Source organism: Cydia fagiglandana, chromosome 18 (genome assembly GCF_963556715.1).
Source record: "Cydia fagiglandana chromosome 18, ilCydFagi1.1, whole genome shotgun sequence".
Taxonomy (NCBI): Eukaryota; Metazoa; Arthropoda; class Insecta; order Lepidoptera; family Tortricidae; genus Cydia; species Cydia fagiglandana.
The window spans coordinates 12,173,724-12,187,493 of record NC_085949.1 but is presented as its reverse complement, the minus strand read 5'-3'; the positions used below and the strand labels follow the sequence as shown (position 1 = coordinate 12,187,493).

Sequence of the window (13,770 nt, the reverse complement as noted above, 5' to 3'; positions counted from 1 at the left end):
TTGGTTGGCGCGGTGACCCAAAATGAGTCTTGGCCTACAACACAAGAGCACGCCACTTTGATCGGTCCAGAGCGGTATCCCGCCAGCTTTCGCCGACGCCGAGCTCACGGAGATCTGCCTCCACTCTATCTGCCCAACGGTATTTAGGATGACCAACAAGACGGCGTCCAGTTGGTCGACCCAAGTAGGCCCTTTTGGCTGCCCGATCTTCACCCATCCTTCCATGTTCAAGGTTAGTTGATGTATTGCAATTGTTCTCTATTACAATCTTACTGAGGATAGATGTCACAGTGATATTATAGAAAGAAGGTTGGGGAGCCATATACACGAGTTCTCCGATGACGCCAACGTGGACAAGCTGGTGTCATTCCTGACGGTGGAAGAAAAGAAGGGCAAGGGCAAGTTCAGTTGAGTGCGGTTCTCCATGTTCAAGGTTAGTTGATGTATTGCTTCTATTTTAATCCTACTGAGGATAGATGTGGCAGTGATATTATAGAAAGAAGGTTTGGGAGCCATATACACGAGTTCTCCGATGGCGCCAACGTGGACAAGCCGGTGTCCTTGACGGTGGAAGAAAAGAAGGGCAAGGACAAGTTCAGTGGAGTGCGGTTCTCCATGTTCAAGGTCAGTTGATGTATTGCAGTTGTTTTCTATTACAATCCTACTGAGGATAGATGTCACAGTGATTTAGAAAGAAGGTTGGGGAGCCATTGGTTCTCCATGTTCAAGGTTAGTTGATATATGAGTTGTATTAAAATCCCAGTTAGTCTTCCTTAGCTTTTTATTGCGTCAGGTTACATTTGCTCGTGAAGAATCTGTTACCCACCTAGTCTGACTATTGCATATTGAACAAATAACTATTGTAATATTATAAACTGAAATGTGACGTCCCACGGTCAAAGGTACCTTATGGCGGGTATGGAGTTATGCATACCCCAGTAATCTACAATAAATAAGCTATCGATAACACAAAAGATCAACCTCCTAAGTTGCGTAGTTACAGAGATATGATTTTTTGAAAATAATGTTGTGAATTGAGCAACTTTACGATAGAGAAGTTTTAAGTTTAGCCGCCTAAAAAACTATGTTCCTGAAGTAAGTTACATAGTTGACTACAAATAATAATACCTTATATATCTGAGATTAAAAAAATGTTGCGACTTGTTCTGTAATGCAAATAGAAACCTTTGATATCGACTGATTTATATGTATACTAACCAATCTCTTGAAAATAAAGTTTTATTTCATTTTCACGATTGATTGCAATGAGCTCTCAAGATTTAAATTTTATCTATTAGAAAACGACACTGAGAGACAGTTTAAGCAAAAAACAATACCGATTTAGAGGTAAAAATTTATTTTTTAACTTATTCATATAAAATCAGAAAATTGAATATTTTTACTTTTAATGTAACACACAATCAATTTTTCTGAGCACATATGAAAGAAATTCTGTCATTCAAATGAAATAAATCCTAAAACCCCAACTAAATACTATATTTAACACCTTATGCCACTTTAAACTTACATAACAATAACAGTATTTGCTCCATACATTTACGAAAAGGTACCTTATGGAAATAAATCTCATAATACATCACTACAAAACATCAATCACATTGAAGTTTATCTTTTATGAATAGAAAATATTAATTTACATTAAACTGCCACAAATTTAATTAGTTCTTCGTCATAATAATCTTAAAAAAGACCAATAATTTGTATGTAATGAAAAGGTACCTTGTGGTTAAGTTACATGATGAGGCATGATGATGATGGAACAGTTAGGATAAACTTATAATATTTTGGGGTAAAGATGGTATAAATCGTCTATTTCTTATCAATAATATATTTTGGTGGCCATTGAAGACAAGCGGCATTGAGGTTCAATGACCTCAGATATTCCATAAGGTAATGCGTCGGGTATTGGCATTTTTCAGCAAACCAATGGCTGATTTATTGCATGCGACCAAACCAAATGAAGATTATTCTAGTTAAGAAAGACTTGACGAGAGTAACTTTGGTATAATAGCAGGCTACTTGGATTTGTAATGTCGGTCGATGTACGGTTATAATATTTGCTAGGCGCCCCAACCAGAACTGAAATTATCAAATTAGTTTTGCGGAATGCTAATACAGTTCTCTACCAAACTTCTTTTCCCGTATTGACTAGTTTTTTTGGTAATTTTCAACCTTTTTTCCATAAGGTACCTTTTGTACTAAACTCTGAGACGACATTACTAGGCTTATAATTAACTTATAACAAAAATAAAAACAGGTAAACAATCGTTACGCATTAAGGTTTCAGATCACACAATAAAAAAAATTTGAGCATTTTTTCACCTCTTTACAAAACATTTCATATCTCCGAAACTAGAAACCCTCATAAGGTACCTTTTCCCGTGGAACGTCACAAATTATGGCATATACTAAGAAAAAGTGACCACGGCCTCCAGTGCCCCAGGCTGGAATCGAACTTAGTTGAAACTTTTACTTGAAATAAAAACAAATTAAAAATAATTTAATTTGTTCTAATCTTCTAATCTTCGAGCAACACGGAAGGGAGGCGGCATTCGCACTGTTTCCCCTCTGCCGAGGTACAAGATTAGCGCGTCAATCTAATCTAGCGCGGGTAATAAAACTAGTTGCACTTGGATTTTTCACTAGACCGAGTCCAGACGCGCGCGTGAACACTGCTGCACAAAAATGCCTGTTTGCTCGGTTTTTTGCTATAAAAAGAGGTCGGGGACATCAAATTTACAAAAAGAAAGTGTTACATTTCACATGTAATAATTTTTTTTTACATATCATACGTTTAATTACATTTAAATACAATTATTATATTTTAGTCTCAAGTAATTGTTGGATTTATCGATTTTGCTTGCTCAGTACAAATTGCGGATCGGTCGAGCGACAAATCTGACTTCTCATCTCTCAGAATACAATGACATACTTCAACGAAAATGTGTTAGTGTGCGTGTTGTGACACTAGTCACTCGTCCGTACACAAAAAGAGATCGAGGTTTGCAAGATTTGTCTTTGACGTGTGTCATTTTCTATGTATTTGTGTCGTCATTACAGAGGGCCTACCGCGAACCACGTTTGACGTGTTGCCTCCCTGTCACACTTACGTATGAATTTACAAGTGCCATAGAGAGGCAACACGTCGAACGTGGTTCGCGGTAGGGCCTCTGATTGGATTTTGTATGTAAGTGTGTGAGAAGTGCGACTGTGTGCACCTTCCCCCCGCGAAAAATGGCAGAAAGATTTGTACGGTGAGATATCGCTTGGGCCCCTCCCTTCCGACGTGTCGGAAGCCGGTGTTGCTCGAAGCTTCTAATAGTCTTGTAATATTGTTGCAAAATTGCCATTCTGAAAAAAACAAAATTAAAGGGGTCTATAATGCCTCGACAAAGAAAAAACGTTCTGAGTAGTCGTTGATTCTCGTGGCCTTCTTGTATGTACAGTCAGCAGCAGAAGTTGCTAAGCGGACGAAGTGTTCAAAATTACCTTGACACTGTCAAGGTAATTTTAATAAGAGAGCGTGTGAGGTTGACACGCTCTTATTCTCATAACAATAAAGTCGCGTCAAGATAATTTTGAACACCTCGCCCGCTTAGCAACTTCTGCTGCTGACTGTATCAGCTATTTTTTGTTCACAGTCCCTGTTCGCCCAATTCGGTCCAGTCATCACGGAGAAGTTTCTCATCCACGCGCGGCGCTGCGCCGCCGATTCACAGGAAGCGCCTCAACGTTTCGCGTCCGAAGTGGCCGCGTCTGCACTGCGGGCGCCGCGGTACTGGCGCCGGCAGGACGCGTTGAGCATTTATGACTGTGTACTTGAAGTTTACAGCGCCGGTATGTTAACTTTTGTACAATATTTTTGGATTTTTTTGTCTTAGGGTATAAACCTATGTGGCGAGCTTCTAGTAGAGCATCTGGCCAGTTGGGTAGCGTGGGGTCAAGCGTCAAAAGGATCTGAGAAACTTGCATTAATAATTGCCTTTTTATGAACCCCGTACGTCCTATACGCGAGCAGCCGCGATACCTTCATACTCGTACGCGCCCCGGCCGCCGCGGCCCGGCGGGCTGGTCAACGACACCTTCTCGTAACTCGTGAGGGCCTGGTACTTGCTCCGCGCTAAATTAAATTTTTAGACAGTTTTTTCTCGATTTTGGCCACCGTAGCCTATGGAAACTAACAAGCACGCTAAATGGTTTTCGTAGTCTATCTATATATGTTGATATATTAAGGGTGTCACATGCGCGTTTCTAACTATTGATGAAATTGTTTCTACTATACAACCTAACATAAAATAATGTTGGTTGATTTATTGATTTTAGACACAATTTTTATTTCAAAACTCGTATGAAACTATAAAGAGTAGGTAATTTGATTGTGACATTTGTGACGTCACATGCTAGTGTTTCTGAATGGGGTTGGCAACTGTCAAAGGTTTGCATAGATGGCGCCATCATAGCTTGCCCCTTTTTCTATGAGATTTGGCTTAAAGGGCTGGCATCCAGGGTATTAAAAAAAACAAAAATTTGACATAATTCTAGGGATTGACGGGGCAAGCTATGATGGCGCCATCTGCTAAAAACTTTCACCAGCCAACCCCATTCCATAGTATTGTTACTCTGTTAATCGTTTTGACAATTCGAAAAAAGAAACTCATTTGACTAGTAATCAAATACCCTATTCAACAATTACAGTCGACGAGTAGAATAAATCAGTTTAGGCCGATAGATTTGAACTGTGTTCCCTTTCCCAGGGTTAACGTCGGTGATCCCGGAGACGATGGAGGACTGGGGCACGTCGCTGGCGTCGGGCGTGGTGAAGCTGGAGCCGGCGCGCGGCGGCGGCGTGCTGCGCGCGCTGCTGCAGCTGTGCGCGCCGCCCGCCAGCAGCGCGCAGGACCCCGACCAGCACACCTCCTTCGTCGTGTGCGCGAGGCTTTACGCGCTGCAGGTGCGTCTATCTGTGTATCAGCCACATGGGTCAATTAAACGGGTGTCATTCTGAATCCCTAACAACGTTTGTCCTAAAGTCACTTGCCCTAACTGGTTTGTCCTAATGGGCACATGCCCTAACAATCAAATGTCATAACGATTAATTTCCATAATGTAAGGTTCTGATAAATGGTTAGGTTTTAGAACTTGCTGCCACAAAAGTTAGGTTAGGGTTAGAACTGCGACCCTCGCAAAAAAGAAAATATGCTTAATAACATTAGGATAAGTAATCAATAATTAGGGAAACCAAATTAGGGTTTTTAGTGTTAGGACAACTGATAATTATGACAAACAATATTAGGGAATGCAAAGATAGGAGAAAAGACTTTAGGGATTCAGATATAGATCCAATTAAACATAACCCCATAAGCTATGACGGCGCCATTTATGCAAACCCTTGACAGTTACCAACCCCATTGCTCCAGTATGGTCCGACTCAGGCCTAAAAGGTAGGGTCTATATAAACCCACTCAGAATCACACGTGCAATGGCGAGGGCTGCTTGATGGACAGATTATAACATTCGCAGAAGTACTAATACCGACTCTAACCGGCAAAGATGGTTGTCAAAGTGATTCTGAAAATGGTTTTTGGCACCATCTGGGCAAAGGATTTATTATGACTTACAATTTTACATGCCTACATTAATCAGATTAACATGGGCTTAAGTCTTGACCAACGAAGGAAGACTTCTAGCTTAGTATTGTTTGTAAGACTGTAACTTTAAGCTATTATTATAAAATAGAATCTAGGGGTCCAAAATCTAAACTGCGAGCCCTTGACACTTCTGAAACTTAAAGATATTGGGCTTTTTCATTAATCAGACGATAATGGCGGTCAGAACGCTAATGCGCGCATTTTTTTTCACAGGGTGCTCTAGGCTCTCTTCGGTGGCAGACGGCTCTTCTCGGCTTTGAGCTTCTAGCGAGGCTTGAAGCGGCCAACTTCATGCAACACCCCTACCAGAATGTCAGAGAAACAGTTGGCAGGTGTGTTTATTCTTTATGTAACTAATAAGTGTATGTATAGTATTTCCTTTCACGGTTAATTTGTACGCCATATTATGTTAATGATTATGTTGGATAACGTTGTGTTTTGTATAACTGGTACATCATTTTTAAACCTGGTTATGTTACGCTGCATAAAATAGAAGAAGAAGAAGAAAGACATTTATTCCATAAAACACACATACACAGGACAATAATATGAAAGAAATAAGATAATTAGAACAACAAAACAAAGAAATTATGTACACATTAAAAAAACAAAACGGAAAAAAAAAAATACACACTTGGGTCCAGCAATGTGTGGCGTAGGGAAAAGGCCCTGTCTCAGCATATTGTTGCAATTTGCAAACGAGGCAAATTCCAACGCTGTTATTCTGCCAAGGCCTTAGGGAGTGACATTAAATATTAGTAATATATAAAAAAATGATATAATATATATATACAGAAAAATAAAAACCATAATAATAAAGTAAGTGAAAAAATAAATTAATAGTTATTTTGAGTTTAAAAGCAGCATAAAAGAAAAAAGTGGCATAAAGAAAAAAAATATGAAAGCGGCATAAAAATAAAGAATTAAAATGTTTGTGATTTATTTACCGATATTTTGATAATGTGCAGCGGGTCCAGATTCAATTTGAGTGTTAATAAGTATTTCACGCAGTTTCCGTAAATACATTTTAGTGTTGGAAAACCTTTGACACATCAATTTGAACTGAAGTATTAATTATACAACGATTTAGACAAGCATAATATTCATTATACTACTCTATTATACTAGCTTGCTGATGACGATTTTCGACACGGAGTTGGTGTTCTCCGGTGGCGCGCCGCGCTTCGCCGCTTTCCTCGCCTCCGTGCGTCCAAGACTGGAACCCCTTTATGACGAGAATGGGGACATCGGTAAGGCTCGGCCCCGTTATTCATAAGACCAAAAAGGTCTCTTCGATTTTGTGTCTCTCAAAACAAATTTCAAAGTATTATTTAATCGTATGGCATTATATTATATTTACAGATACAGAGATATCATAAATTTAACTCCAGAGAATTAATCCACTTGATAGCTTCAGTTTTATCAGAAGTTTTAAATAAATAAATAATATCAAAGTGGCAAATTATTTTCAACGTCATTTTCATGAATCACGCCAATCTAAATTATTTTTCTTAGGCGCTCAGATAACCGAGGCGACAAGTGATTTTTAACACGACTGGCGCAATTTGATCGCGTTCATCCATTGATTTATCACTGTGTTGTAGTGATAAAGACGGCAGCTTCCATGGCACAAATGGCGGGTGTGAGCAGCTCGTCGCGCGCTCCCGAACCAGAGCCCGAGCGCTGCGCGCCCCGTGTGGACGTGCCCGTGGCCAGCGCCCGGCTCGACCCCGTGGACGACACACAGGTATCCACTAGAGGCAGCCTCTGTAAAGATCGGTTTTCCTAGGATAGCGGTGCCGTCATATAGCGGCCGTCTCGATACTAAATAATACGGCTAAATATGGATGTCGCAGTATTTGTATGGAGATGGCCGCTATATGACGGCACCACTGTCCTAGGAAACTAGAGCATAAGCGCAATACCGGCAAACAAATAACCAGATGGGAAGATGACATCCGGCTTACTCTAGGACCCCACTGGATCAGAGTTGCCCTGGATGGACAGCATTGGAGAGAGTTGGAAGAGGCCTATGCTGACAGACACACCACACTAAGAGACATTCTATAACATAAACAACGTACATCCACAAACTAAATACCTAATCTGTATTTACAAGTGTCTCTTATATGGATGAAAGGCTTATTTAATTATAATTAAGAGGCAGCCTCGGGTTGAGAGGCTGCCGCGCGAGTGGAGACCCTGTCTCAACCTGAGGCATGCCGCGACATGAGGCAAATCGTCGCCATATTTTGTCGGTTTTTTCGCCATGTTCAAGGGAGCCTCATTCCGCGCCGTGCATTTGATGGAGACGGGCTCGCACTCGTATTGCCTCGACCCTATGCTTTATAGCCAGTTTGTGTTACCATTTACAGAGTGTAGATGGGAATTTTCATTTTAACTTGTACTTTAAAATGGCGAGTTTAAGTCACGTCTAAGGGTGGCATTCAACCTGTCCAATTTGTTTGTCCAATGTGTGTTGCGTCTCACATTTTGCTTAAGAAGAAAGAAATTGGATAGGTGGAAAACCACCCCTATCTCTCACTTTCCTAACAAAATTTAGGTATGGCATTTTACACTCACCTTCAGTTTTGTGACGATGGCTAATTGACAATTGCTGATCGGCCGTAAATGGCTCACAGTTAAGTGAAGACGCTCTGATAGAAGGTAAATAAATTGATACATCATATCATCAGCATTGTTCATACATATACTCGTATATTCAAATTAGAAGGAAAATTAAATAGAAAGTATCGTAATTATACGAAAATGTATATCATGGTATAATAAAAATTCCTTCTTTCATAACAACAATATATTTCTTGATCACAATATTCCGTTACAGTTCAATCTCCAATCACCTTACTTCACAATCGTCCTCCCTTCACCTCTGCCCGTAACCGAATGCCCGCTAACCGCCATGCCAGTCGTCTTTTATTCTTTCTTCCAACTACCTTCTATTTACAAAGGTCAACTATCAATCACGATACTTTTAAATTTATTAAATTATAGATTACCAATGATTATTCAACTCTTTATTTCATTAAATCTGTTTCTAATAATTAGTAATTTTAATGAATCTTACACTCGCCCATCCTGACATTGTGCATGTCCTCATGCACAGTCATACTAATCGCGTCTGTCATCTAATCTTACACTCGGCATGTCAAATCATCGGGCATTCAGTAAGAAAATTATTAATACTTCATTACCCATTTAATACAATTTCTTTGTCTGTCTATATACATTTTTTTTTAATTATTTATTGAATTCATCTAGGTATATCTTCACATTATTATTTCAAATCCAATAAATATATCCATCTAGATATATAAGTTTTTATTAATGTTACACATACTACTACATAATATAAAGTACTTACTTTTTTTTTTTTAAACAAATCATCACTACATATAAAGTACATTACTTAACATATTAGGTTGCTTTTTTTTTTCATCATTTCTCTTGTTTTTTTCTGTTTTTTTTTTATCACTCTCATGACACAAACGTGTCTCACAACATATCATTTTTTTAATCAAATTTTATATGTAGCACATTATTCCTCTTGTTTTTTGATTCCATATTTTCTCCATTCCATTCCATTTTTCATTCCATTTTTTTTGTGCTACTTACTGAATCACTCTCATGACACAAACGTGTCTCACAACATAACATCCTCTATTTCAGTCTTTTTTTTTCATCGTTACCATATATCCGTTCCTCCATCCATAGCAAATTACCAATTCAATAATCCAATAATCCAAAAATCCAAAATCCAAAATCCAATAATCCAAAATTCAAAATCCAATAATCCAAAATCCAATAATCCAAAATCCAATAATCCAAAATCCAATAATCCAATAATCCAAAATCCAATAATCCAAAATCCAATAATCCAAAATCCAATAATCCAAAATCCAATAATCCAAAATCCAATAATCCAAAATCCAATAATCCAATAATCCAAAATCCAATAATCCAAAATCCAATAATCCAAAATCCAATAATCCAAAATCCAATAATCCAAAATCCAATAATCCAAAATCCAATAATCCAAAATCCAATAATCCAATAATCCAAAATCCAATAATCCAATAATCCAAAATCCAATAATCCAAAATCCAATAATCCAAAATCCAATAATCCAAAATCCAATAATCCAAAATCCAATAATCCAAAATCCAATAATCCAAAATCCAATAATCCAAAATCCAATAATCCAAAATCCAATAATCCAAAATCCAATAATCCAAAATCCAATAATCCAAAATCCAATAATCCAAAATCCAATAATCCAAAATCCAATAATCCAAAATCCAATAATCCAAAATCCAATAATCCAAAATCCAATAATCCAAAATCCAATGATCCAAAATCCAATAATCCAAAATCCAATAATCCAAAATCCAATAATCCAAAATCCAATAATCCAAAATCCAATATCCAAAATCCAAAATCCAAAATCCAATAATCCAAAATCCAATAATCCAATAATCCAATAATCCAATAATCCAATAACCCAATAACCCAATAATCCAATAATCCAATAACTCAATAACTCAATAATCCAATAACTCAATAATCCAATAACTCAATAATCCAATAACTCAATAATCCAATAACTCAATAATCCAATAACTCAATAATCCAATAACTCAATAATCCAATAACTCAATAATCCAATAACTCAATAATCCAATAACTCAATAATCCAATAACTCAATAATCCAATAACTCAATAATCCAATAACTCAATAATCCAATAACTCAATAATCCAATAACTCAATAATCCAATAACTCAATAATCCAATAACTCAATAATCCAATAACTCAATAATCCAATAACTCAATAATCCAATAACTCAATAATCCAATAACTCAATAATCCAATAACTCAATAATCCAATAACTCAATAATCCAATAACTCAATAATCCAATAACTCAATAATCCAATAACTCAATAATCCAATAACTCAACTCAATAATCCAATATCTCAACTCAATAATCCAATAACTTAACTCAATAACCCAATAACTCAACTCAACAATCCAATAGCTCGATAATCCAATAACTCAATATTCCAATAACTCAATATTCCAATAACTGAACCCAATAATCAAATAACTCAACTCAATAATCCAATAACTCAACTCAATAATCCAATAATTCAACTCAATAATCCAATAACTCAACTAAATAATCCAATAACTCAACTCAATAATCCAATCCAATAACTCAACTCAATAATCCAATAACTCAACTCAATAATCCAATAACTCAACTCAATAATCCAATAACTCAACTCAATAATCCAATAACTCAACTCAATAATCCAATAACTCAACTCAATAATCCAATAACTCAACTCAATAATCCAATAACTCAGCTCAATAATCCAATAACTCAGCTCAATAATCCAATAACTCAACTCAATAATCCAATAACTCAACTCAATAATCCAATAACTCAACTCAATAATCCAATAACTCAACTCAATAATCCAATAACTCAACTCAATAATCCAATAACTCAACTCAATAATCCAATAACTCAACTCAATAATCCAATAACTCAACTCAATAATCCAATAACTCAACTCAATAATCCAATAACTCAACTCAATAATCCAATAACTCAACTCAATAATCCAATAACTCAACTCAATAATCCAATAACTCAACTCAATAATCCAATAACTCAACTCAATAATCCAATAACTCAACTCAATAATCCAATAACTTAACTCAATAACCCAATAACTCAACTCAATAATCCAATAACTCAACTCAATAATCCAATAACTCAACTCAATAATCCAATAACTCAACTCAATAATCCAATAACTCAACTCAATAATCCAATAACTCAACTCAATAATCCAATAACTTAACTCAATAACCCAATAACTCAACTCAATAATCCAATAGCTCGATAATCCAATAACTCGATAATCCAATAATGCGATAATCCAATAACGCGATTATCCAATAACTTGATAATCCAATAACTCTATAATCCACTAACTCTATAATCCATTAACTCTATAATCCATTAACTCTATAATCCATTAACTCTATAATCCATTAACTCTATAATCCAATAACTCGTTAATCCAATAACTCATTAATCCAATAACTGCTTAATCCAGTAATCCAGTCCCTGATCAATCCAGTAACTGATCAATCCAGTAACTGATTAATCCAGTAACTCATTAATCCAATAACTCACTAATCCAGTAACTCATTAATCCGTAACTCAGCAATCCGTAACTCATTAATCTGTAACTCACTAATCCGTAGGTCATTAATGCGTAACTCTTTATCCGTAACTCATTAATCCGTAACTCGTTTACTGTAACTCATTAATCCAATAACTCATTAATCCCGTAACTCATTAATCTCGTAACTCATTAATCCCGTAACTCATTAATCCGTAACTCATTAGTCCGTAACTCATTAATCCGTAACTCATTAATCAGTAACTCATTAATCCGTAACTCATTAATTAAAATAATCCAGAATTTTTATTTAATTCGATAATATTATACTTATCATCATATGTAGGTATTTTCATCATATCGTTATATTACTTGCCACTTAAGCGTCAGTTCCACCAACCACAATTGACGAATTGATCAACAGCAATCAGCAGAGCTTTGCTTGCTACAATAACCAAGCTAAAATATTTAAAATGCAACGAACTTCTTAAAACCAAGGATACTGAAAGCGAATCAATACACGGTTATAACGAATACTTTACTAGTGTAGGCCCAACCTTGGTTATTCAATCAACACCAGCCAAAATGATCCCGCCAACCCTATAAGATTTATAAGATTGAAAAAAAAATTCCCGTCAGTTTGTTTCTCTTATTATTCTAGTAATAATTAGAAAATTGTAGATTTCCCGGATACGCGGAACTGTCCTGTCGGGCCGCACACATGTGTTAGGGTTAAAGAACAAGTCGGTAATTTTAAACAAACAACTTTACATATACTTGGATTAACTTTGTTTCTAATCTACATTAACGACTTGACTTTCTTGGATCTGACCAATGCAGACGTTGTGCTACGCTGATGACACGGCAATACTATTTCACGGTGCTTCCTGAGATGCAGTAAGCGCCTTCACAGAAAGCGATCTAGCTTTGGTGACGAACTGGCTTCAATACAATTTGTAACTCTAAAAGCAGACTAAACGAGATATGTGTGCGTGTATAAAACAGCTGCTTCCGCCTCGTGGTCTCTTAAATGTGTCAAAAGTTTATTCATATTTAATATTAGGTTAGGTACCACTGGTACCTACCACACGTCATGTAATTGTAAAACAATAGAAAAACTTGGTCTATAAAGTACCTAGGTGTTATTCTGGATGAGCAGACTGACAACCGACAGAGGAAGATGAGAAACTCAACTTTACAGCGTACATTCAAACCACAGCTAAATAGTGTCAGGAAATAACCTAACACTCATTTAAATATCTTCGAAATGTCATGGATATACCACAGCGCAAATCAACCTATATTGCCCTACTTAGCTCAACCCATTATTACGTAGGTAGGTACTAATATCGGTGTATAGCGTATAGCGCATCGATCGTTATTGTTTTTTTTTTTTCTTTTTATATACCTACTAAATTATGAACAAATACTGAAGAAACGTAACTTAGTCTTTCCTTTACCAGCGTTAACGTCATATTTTGCCAAAAGAGGAAACAACCAAGATCAAAACTTATGAATTAGGCTAACGAGCCCCATACAACTAACTTGAGCGAACTACAGGACACCACAGCATTGCCTGGACAACGATTCCACCCCCATAATCTGTGAACCCGTACCTCGAGACAACTTTCGTCAATACAAATAACTTTAAGGTACTGTACCAAAATATTCGCAGTTTAAGCAATAAACGACATCTATTAAAATCTACAACTGAAGACGACAAAGATATACAAGCCATCCGTTCCTGTCCTGTGTGGCTTCCACGTGAAAGCGATCCTGGCCGTTGTCCTTCCGTGTTGATCTTCGAAGCCATCTCTCATTGCCTCGGCCGTGTCTGCCGCTGCTGCGGCTTCGACGGTTGCGACTCCGCCTGTTGTTCCC

The 13,770-nt window shown here is 36.9% G+C and overlaps 1 protein-coding gene across 3 annotated transcripts in view; it reads left to right on the top strand.

Annotated features, from left to right (window-relative positions):
- LOC134673127 (proteasome activator complex subunit 4B-like) overlaps nucleotides 1–13,770 on the top strand; it is a 65,921-nt gene that overhangs the window by 31,087 nt on the left and 21,064 nt on the right. For all 3 annotated transcript variants that reach the window (XM_063531064.1, XM_063531065.1, XM_063531066.1), the window contains 5 exons: nucleotides 3,663–3,858; nucleotides 4,776–4,972; nucleotides 5,883–6,001; nucleotides 6,798–6,919; nucleotides 7,274–7,416. In XM_063531064.1, coding sequence (XP_063387134.1) covers nucleotides 3,663–3,858; nucleotides 4,776–4,972; nucleotides 5,883–6,001; nucleotides 6,798–6,919; nucleotides 7,274–7,416 — 777 coding nt within the window. The remainder of the gene's footprint in view (nucleotides 1–3,662; nucleotides 3,859–4,775; nucleotides 4,973–5,882; nucleotides 6,002–6,797; nucleotides 6,920–7,273; nucleotides 7,417–13,770) is intronic.